General features: G+C 45.6%; 1 protein-coding gene across 5 annotated transcripts in view; it reads left to right on the top strand.

Moving 5' to 3' along the window:
* LOC115393052 (transcription factor COE3-like) overlaps positions 1-1031 on the top strand; it is a 21075-nt gene extending 20044 nt beyond the window's left edge. For all 5 annotated transcript variants that reach the window (XM_030097825.1, XM_030097823.1, XM_030097826.1 and 2 more), the window contains 2 exons: positions 123-293; positions 906-1031. In XM_030097825.1, coding sequence (XP_029953685.1) covers positions 123-293; positions 906-937 — 203 coding nt within the window. In that variant the 3' untranslated portion in view covers positions 938-1031. The remainder of the gene's footprint in view (positions 1-122; positions 294-905) is intronic.
* The last annotated feature ends 8238 nt before the right edge of the window (positions 1032-9269 follow it).

Genomic DNA, 9269 nt, shown 5'->3' with positions numbered 1-9269 from the left:
GCAGTGGTTCAACACATGAACTTGGTTGACCTTGAATTGTCGTCACGGTGACCTAGTTTTGGTCATGAACTGGTTCAGCTGGTGTTCCCGGCCGGTGATTGCTGTGCCTGTGTGTGTTCCAGTGGTGCCCTCCAGTCCCACCATGGCCGTGTCCAACTGCAACTCCTCCCACGGAGTCTTCTCCTTCTCCGCCGCCGTCAAACAGAAGAGCGCCTTCGCTCCGGTCGTCAGGCCTCCGGCGTCTCCGCCGCCGCCTCCCAACTGCGCCGCCAACAACGGCAACGGGCTGCAGGGTGAGGCTGCTCCTGATTTTCCACCGTGAACTACAAAACACACACTCACACACTTAGTTGTGGGGTGGGTAACCTGAGTCCTGTTAGTACTGCATGAAGAGTGACAGGCCAATCCATGTTTTATTCACTACAACCCACAGATACATCCTCTACACACACACAGACACACACACACACGCACACACAAACACTGGCAGTCAGTGTGTGTGATGTCAGTGTTTCTGACAGAGAGGTTTGTAGAGTGTTAAATATTCATGCTGCTCTCGACCTCCTCTGAGGCAGAAATGCTGCTCAGTGTGTGTGTGTGTGTGTGTGCGTGTGTGTGTGTGTGTGTGTGTTTGTTAAGGGTTGTCCATTTGCAAGCTGTGCACCATCAGTCGATGGGTAAATTCAGTTTGAATGTTATTAATAGTTCCAGCTGCGGAGAAAAAAAAAAACAGATCATATCCACGCATTGCTTTACTCGTCAGATCAATCACATACTGTCTGCACACAATCTGTAAACAGTCTGCATGCACTTTGCACACTGTGTGTGTGTGTGTATGTGTGTGTGTGTGTGTGTGTGTGCACGCACAGGTCAGACTAACACGCTGTGTATCATTCTCTCTGCAGCCATGTCCGGCCTCGTCGTCCCTCCAATGTAGAAAACCTCCCCCCTTCTCCTACCTCACCTCCTTCCTCCCCCTCAGCCACGAGCACTAATCACCCGGGAGGAGGGCGTGGCTGTTGCTTGAGGAGGCGGGGCCTCACGCAGCGACAGGCTACGTCGTGAGCAACAGGTTTCAGCCCTGAGGAGGCGGCGTCGGTCAGACCTCAGCCTTGGCATCACATCCTTCACCTGTGATGAGAACCTAAAGGCACCAAAGCAGCTCTGCCCTCTGATTGGCTCCTTGCATCACCGTGGTAATCAGGTGGGCGGAGTTATCCCCTCAAACCTCAAACTGCGGAATCCATCAACAAGCAGCTGCTAGCTGTCCTCAACTTTTTAATCGTGTTTATAAACTCTGTGGGAAAAAAAGAAGAAAAGAACGGTGAATAATACCTTTTTTGCCCCTGTAAGCCCCGCCCCCAGTCATTTAACCCCACCCCATCTGTCTTTTTTTTTTAATGCTTGCACTGTAAAGTCGAGTCCTGCATCCTGATACGCTTCTGTGACCGTCTGTCTTGTTCAGAGTTGTCTTTTTATTCCTCTCCCCTTCCTCAACCTTCTAAGCCCCGCCCCGAGCACTGAAGCCCCGCCCCCAATGTTTTCTCTGTGGGTTTTGTGATTAGCTGACCAAATACTTTGACGTCACCACGGTTACTCACCCCGTCACCACGGAAACTCACGTCGTCACCGAGGGATCCTGTTTTTGTATCATACAGAGTATAAATACTGTATTTATATATGCGCTGGATTTTGTACAGATGGATGTTACCTCATCTTGTCTGTGTGAGTGTGTGCGTGTTTGCGTGCGTGCGTGTGTCTACTGCCACACTGAACCATCGTTTTGTATCAAAAAAGAAAAGTGAATGTCTTCACACATTTCTGGCGCTGTCAATCAAAGCTGACGTCCCATCAGCTCCACCGTTAGTTTCCTGTTGTTTTTAATGTGAATCTGGTTTGATGATGTAATTTCTCACCGTGAATAAAGGTCGCTCCTCTGACTCCGCCTCTTTTTCTTCTCCACGTTAATGCTTCACCTGCTGGACACACAGTTCACAGTGGGAGAGAGCGCCCCCCTGTGGAGTCACGTCTCGTCTCATGAATGCAAACTGTCCACTTTTAATTTTTCATCAAAGCAATTCTCTTCGCAAACTGCTGATAGTGCATTTAAAACCTTCCTTTACTCTGAAAATCTGTCTGTGACCTTTCTTGTAATCTTGTCCATCAGTGTGCTGAATTTAACTCTAGATTCTCCATCATGTTCAGCCACTGTCAGGTCAGAGGAAAAGATCTCACGTCGGTGAGCAGCAGTGAGCTGGGACAAAATACCTGGCTGACCACGGAGCTCAGAGAATGAACAGACAGTAGCTCTAACAGCCGAAGTGTGCGGAAGAGATTCCTCTGTCACAATGCACATTTCCTGTCTTGTCTGTTTCCTGTTTTAATCTGAAGTTTCACACTGTTTGTCATTTCAGTCTCCTTGCTTCCTTGTGTCTGATTGTTGATCTGACTGTTTGATGTGTTTCACTTGTGCCTGATTGTGTGATTGTCTGCACCTGCTGGGTGCACTATAAGCTGGGCTTCAGTTCTACATCTTGGGTCCAGGTTGTCGGTGTTGCGCCATTTTATAATGTCCCATGTATTGTACTTCATTGGGTTTTGGACTCCTTGTGTCCCTTGAGCTCCCTCTTCTCTCTAAAGGAGATTTTGACTTCCATCCTGCTCTGTTGGCATTTTGAGTCCTTCCTTCACCTGTGACACTCTGAGCTTTTCTAACAGGAGGAAGCTTGAAGCTGATGCTTGACTGAGGCAAATGACCACATGTTCAGGAAACTGAAGCTTCAGTTCACACAGGACCTCTAAAAAATTAACCTCCGTAAAACAGACCTTGAAGTTTTGATGAGTCCCTAATTCTGCTGCCAGATTCAGGATTTGGTGTAAATAACATGAAAGCTTGGATTCACCCTGACTGGGTTTCCCTGGCCCGGGCTTGAGACATGAGCCGGGTCCCTACCACAGAAGGCAGGCCATCCCATGATTTGTGCCCAGAGGAGCCTGGGTTATGTGTACAGTCTTTTTAGCATCACCTGTCATGTACAGGGTGATTCTCTGAATTTGGTGCTCTTTGAGTTCTCTGAGTATTGAAAAATATTTCACAAAAAATTGTGTTTCTAATAATTGCATCTGATGAAGGCATATTTGAACCTCAGAGAAAATAGGAATTCCCACCTTAGGCATGAAATCCAAATGAATGTGAAATATTATTGATTTAAAATGGACTGGCTGGTGCAACATTCAACCCCGTAACAGCGCTTCAACTATGTAAAAGTGCTTTTTTGTTACGGGGTTGAATGTTACGGGTTGAAGATTTTAAATAAAAGTAGTCACACATCCACATTAGCTAGGGTGTAGAGCATCATATACCATGAGGGAAAACAAGAAATTCATGTATTTTACCAAGACAATTATTTGCTTTTACTCAAACAATAGTAAGTATCATTTATGTATGTAACAGAGTTGAAAGGTTGAGCTTGACGATGTCAATCTGATGATAAAAACAATTAAATATCACAAAGAAAGTATGTTAACACTTACCTCTCTTTAACAGAATGTGCGGGAAAATGTTGAGAGTTGTCACTTTCTGGATGCTGAAGAACTTGGGCTGAACCATTATTTTGAAAAGGCTGACGGTACATATGGTGTTACAGGGTTGAACAAAATTGAGGGACATGGTTAAATATAGCCATTGTATAAATTTTTAATGTATTTTTCTTATATTTCTTCAATTTAGGTAATTATAGACAGGAAAATTATTATATTAGCAAAAAAAAAAATATAGTTACTGGATATTTTTATTTGGTTTATATTCAATGAAAAAGTAACTTTGGTAAGTGGGGACATGTACATTTGTCAGACCTCTAGGCCTCGACAGGTCATAAAATTTTTCTAAACATAATTTTAAAACTATATTCGTGTGCTATAATGCAAATACACATGGATCCTTCAATTTCTTGATTTAAAATGCCTTTTGTGATTCACTTTATATGAAAATCTTTGAGGTAAAAGCGTGGGACACCAAAGTGCACCGAATTCAGAGAATCACCCTACAGCAATGATCCTCAACCCCCGGACCCGAGATCATTTGGTACCGGCCTGCAAAGAGAGAATAAAACGTTTTAATTCTAAATTTCCGTTAATCAACATTGAGTTTTATTTTGAAAAACTTTTCACTTCCGTCAACGTGGCTTTCCTTCAACGAACTCCGTCCGTATTTTTTATTTTTTATTTTTTTTAAGCGTTTTTATACATCATCATGTTGGCCAGCGGGACAATAATGTTGTTTAAGACCGGCCGTGGTGCAAAAACAGTTGGGGAACATTGACGTAGAGTCAAGGCCTAACCGGATGCAGAACACTGCGGAAAAGAAGCGAGCGGAACCATTAAGTCATGCAGCAGTAGCTACTAGCATTAGCCCCTGCTGTAATAAACGGTTTTATTTCCACTGGATGCGTTTTACTTGTGGCTTGATTGCAAGTGATCCGACAGCCAAAGTAATTTCCACATGCGGCAGTCAAAAACTCCAGGGATTGGATAAAAGATTACGGGCGACCGGATGCCAGCCCTCCACAATAAAACTCCCCCCTCGCGCTGTGCAACGCATCTGCTGGGAACGGAAACCTCCGCGGATTCAGTTGGTGAGTAGGCCTGTCGGTCTTCTTATTGAAGCTGTGATCACGTGGGCCGCTGCGCCAGTTTGAGAAAACTTTATAGCTGCTGATCCAGGCTCTGAGTTGAAATAGTCAGTGGATGTCAGAATTATGCGGTCGCTGTCCATGGTGCTGGACTGTGTTTTTTTTTATTAGTGACCATGTAGCCTGATGTTTTTGTTGTTCTCTTGGTTTGTTACACTTCATGTCTAGTTGATGGACTTCCAAATGACATAGTCGCTCTCCATGGTGCTGAAGCTTGGAAGCTTGTTACAGGCATGTGAACGAGAGCGCTGTTATTTGAGTTTAAAGGGATCGGTCATTTGTTCTGCGAGACGTTCAGGTGCTACAGTGTTGTTGAGACTTTACTCCACGGTCCAACTGACATCAAAAACTCTAAAACTCGAACATTTTCGTTTCTGTTCTGGAAAGCAGCTGCATGAAGGTTCTAAAACTACTGTCTTTGGCTGCAGTCAGGGAGTCGAGGTGGATTTTGATTTGCTTGGGTCTGATTCTTCATTTCAAAGAAGCTGGCAGATTCTGTATAAACCCCTGGAAGGAGAGTAAATCGTTGACCGTTGACGGTGATGCAATACGCTGTAGCAACGGATGTAGAGACACCCTGGATCCAACCACTTCACATCCTGCTCTAAACCTGAAAGAATAGAACACCTCATGGTGTCCATAGGTTTACTGGTCTTGGGAGGTTCCTACAGGGGCTGGTGGAGGCTTTAGGAGAGGCTTTTAGGTTTTCCTTTGGTTAAAAATGCACACAAAGCAAGAACAAAAAGATGGAAACACTTTAGGAGCAGACAAAGTTCCTGCACCCTCCTGTGGCGCCACATAGTACAACAGAACATTACACCTCCCTGATCTTCACTGAAGCAAGCACAGTAAAAACTACAATGCTCAAAACACAGAAACAGAGCAGGAAAAACCACAGGGACCAAAACTCACGGGAGAAACACAGAAGGGGCCAACAAAGACACAGACTGAGAACTTAAATACACATCAGGAGGAAGGGCCGACGAGACAGGAGGTGGAAACACTGAAGGGAGAAACAAAGGCGACAAAGCCACAAGACAGGAGAGACAGGAGGGGAGAGGCAGCGCACACAAACACATGAAGGAAACTCAAGCAGGCCTCAAAAACAGAACATAAACCCAGAGCTGTGACCCTTTTACACAATCACCGAGAACGTCGATGGTTTTAAATCTGGGAATGTGAAAAATGTGGGAATCAGAACAACATAACGGCAACTATCATCTGTACCCTGGGTGTTTTTTGCTCACTGTTTAGACGGATCGTCATGTTTTTTTACTCAAAGATGGAAAAAAGAAAAGCAGGTGTTTGTTTCTGACAGATAATGAACACAGCGAGGACAATAAACGAGAACTTCACTGAAAAAATATATGAGCACAGATTACATGAACACATCACTACTCTACACACACAGACACACACACACACACTCCTGAGCTCCTCCTCCTCCCTCACACCACCTCGAGGTTTCAGTGTGTGTGTTCACAGGTCAGGTGAATTGTGGGAAATGAAATGTGAGCGAGCGAGATGCAGAAGGAAAAAAGAGCGCTTTAACATTTTCAAAGTGTGTCTGTGTGTGCGTTTCTGTGTGTGTGTGTGTCTGGAGGCGAGCCTTCACACTTGGAGCTCAGGGGTCTCCCTGAGGACCTGATTGAGAGCAGGGAGCTCTCGTTGCCGTGGCAGCGGCGGCAGCTCCTCCCCCTTCTCCTCCTCCTTCTCCTCCTGGTGGTTCTCCTTTGTTGTCCTCTGTTGGATCACAGTGGATGTTGTTCCGCTCACAGTCTGAGTCCAGCTGGATCCCCCACAGAAGAAGAACCCCCCCAGGAGCAGAACAGCCAGCGGGACCCTGCAGAATGCCAAAGAAAACACCTAAATCTGAAGACAGTCTGAAAACCATCGACCATGCTGCTGTCTCTCTGTCTGATCGTTGCCGTTTAAGCTCGATTCAGGACCGTTTTTTTCTGAATCAGTGTAATGAATTTAGAGCTGACCCAACAAGTTTTTCACACCTTCAAGCGAAAACATCATCTCAAAATGCTTTTCTAATTCAGAGAATTTGCATTTTTTTCACGTTTCCGTGGTAAATTGGACACTCAAAACGCAACGAAAATTTAGTTTTCACTGGAAAACGGTGTGTCTTAATTTCATCCCAGCATTTCATGGAGGAAGCAATAATAGACTTTTTTTTCTTTTTTTTTGTGCAAAGTTTGGTTCAAACACTAGCAGTGAGCATAACATCAGCTGGTGGCTACATGTTCAGTGCTGCAGCGATACAAACCCTTGAATTTCTTAGACCCCTTTCCCGCTGGCCAAAAATCCCGTTTAAACCCGCTAATAACCGGCTCCTCACGGCAGTGGGAAAGGGTTTAACCAGCATTTCAACCCGGGTCGACTGACCCTGCAAGCGACCCGGGTTTTAAACGGCTCTCCCGCGATCGGCTTCAGTGGGAAAGACAGACCCGGGTCGACGCGGTAATTGACGTGATGACGTCGCCGTAGCGCGGCTGCGTTAGCGCGCTTGTTGTTTTTGGACACAGCGTGAGATTTCCTTGGTCAAGATGACCCAGCATGGGCAAGATAGCAAGATCAGAGCATCAGCGTGGGAAAAGACAACCGTGCAGCTTATCTGCAGGTGATTAGACCTGGCTCTGCAGGCAGTGGGAAAGGAGTCAATTGCCGATTGTTTCAGCGGGAAAAGGGTATTAGTGATGGATGCATTTTTATTCACATTTTACACTCAGCTCATCCATATTTCCATGCCACAGTATTTAAACTGAAAGTTTCCACTGAGCCAGACAACATGCTCTCATGTTTCATCTTCAATCCGTGAGCCGCTGCTGCTTCTTTCCACACACAGTTTAATGTCTGGTAGTTCGCTGACAAGAACTTTCTCAATGACTCAACATTCACTGCTGGAAGATTAAAGAAGAACACAAACTGCCATCATTTTTTTTTAAAATATCAGATTTTTCTGAATGAAATGATTTGATGTTGACAAATTGAGTCTGAGGCCTTGTTTTTAATCAGCGCACTTGTTGATGTTTGATCGGGAGAAGATGTTTGCGTCTCTCTGACTGATGTTCTCCATTACTGCTGATCAGTACTTCACCTATTGATCCACTTCCCATTGATCTGCGTGTGTGTGTCTGTGTGTGTGCGATTGTCCAGCTCGTTAACCCACCTGTGTCCTCTTTAGTGATCTGATTGGATCGTTTGGAGTCATCTGACCCGCCTTAATGAGACCAACTGTCACAAAGTTTCTTGAGAGACTTTCAGCCAATCAGCACTCGCAGTGTAGCACACTTCCTGTGGATTGTTTGCTAACAATGTTTTGTGTGTGTGTGTGTGTGTGTGTGTGTGTGTGTGTGTGTGTGTGTGGTAGCTGATCCTGACAAACTGATCTGGGGTCATCTGGGGTCAGAGGTAATCCGCTCTCATGGAAGGTGGTTTTCACAATAGTTAGTGCAAACAGGAAGTTGACCCTTCTCACTCCCTTCAATCTCTTAACCCCCCCCCCTCAAACCCCCTCCTCCCATCCCACCCCACCCCCACCCTCCATTTACCCATCATCCATCATCACAATGAAACAGAGTGTGTGTCTGGAGGAAAACTTCCCTCAGCCACATGAACTCTGCTGATCAATCAGCCAGTTGCCACTGCGGCTGTGTCACCGTGACGACCGTGGAGGAGCAGGGTGGGGGGGGGTCAGGGGGTCTCCAGAGAGTGGGCATGTTTGTTGATTAAACTACAACAAAACAAACAAAGAGTCAAAACAAACTAATTACCTGCAAACAAACCTGATCACAGAGAGCGCTAACGAGGCTTAACGAGGTCACAGCCTGTTTACACAGCAGCTGCGCCTGTGTGTGTGTGTGTGTGTGTGTGGTTTGTAGCGACACGAAGAAGTTAGCGTTCCATCAGTGAACACACACACAGGTGAATAATTGATGTTTTTGTGCGGTGAAGCTAAAACGCTGTCTGCTTTTAGCGAGACGTATGTGTGTGTGTGTGTGTGTGTGTGTGTGTGTGTGTGTGTGTGCGTGCGCCCATGTGCTTGAGTGCCTGTGTGTGTGCGTGCGTGCGCGCGTCCGTGCGTGTGCGTTGAATAAAATATCTGCTGTCATGTCCACAAATGAATAATGAATGGACACATTATGGAGACGGTCTATCAATCACAGAGAGAAGCTCAGCGTGTTTAACTGTGACCCACAAACCTGTTTTTATTTCTCTCCCGCGCACACACACACACACACACACACACACACACACACACACACACAGGAATAATGTCAGATTTGATGTGAAAACACTTGCTGAAAAAAAAACAAGAAACAAAAGAACGAATGCAAGGAAATCTCTCAGCCCTGAAGCCGAATGTTGTTGTTGATCAGAGGAAGATTAGGCGGAGTGTAAACAGGTTAGACGGATCAGAATGAGGGTTTTGATTCATCCATAAACAGCTGATTGGCTTCCGTCCAGTGTGAGACACGCCTCCCGAAACCCAAATCAAACATCAGTCACATGTTGGTCATAAAGGTTTTCACCAAGTCTGTCACATTGATCCCCTTCTCACTCCGTCCA

This window comes from Salarias fasciatus, chromosome 8 (genome assembly GCF_902148845.1).
Source record: "Salarias fasciatus chromosome 8, fSalaFa1.1, whole genome shotgun sequence".
Taxonomy (NCBI): domain Eukaryota; kingdom Metazoa; phylum Chordata; class Actinopteri; order Blenniiformes; family Blenniidae; genus Salarias; species Salarias fasciatus.
This window is presented reverse-complemented; position numbering and strand designations above follow the sequence as displayed.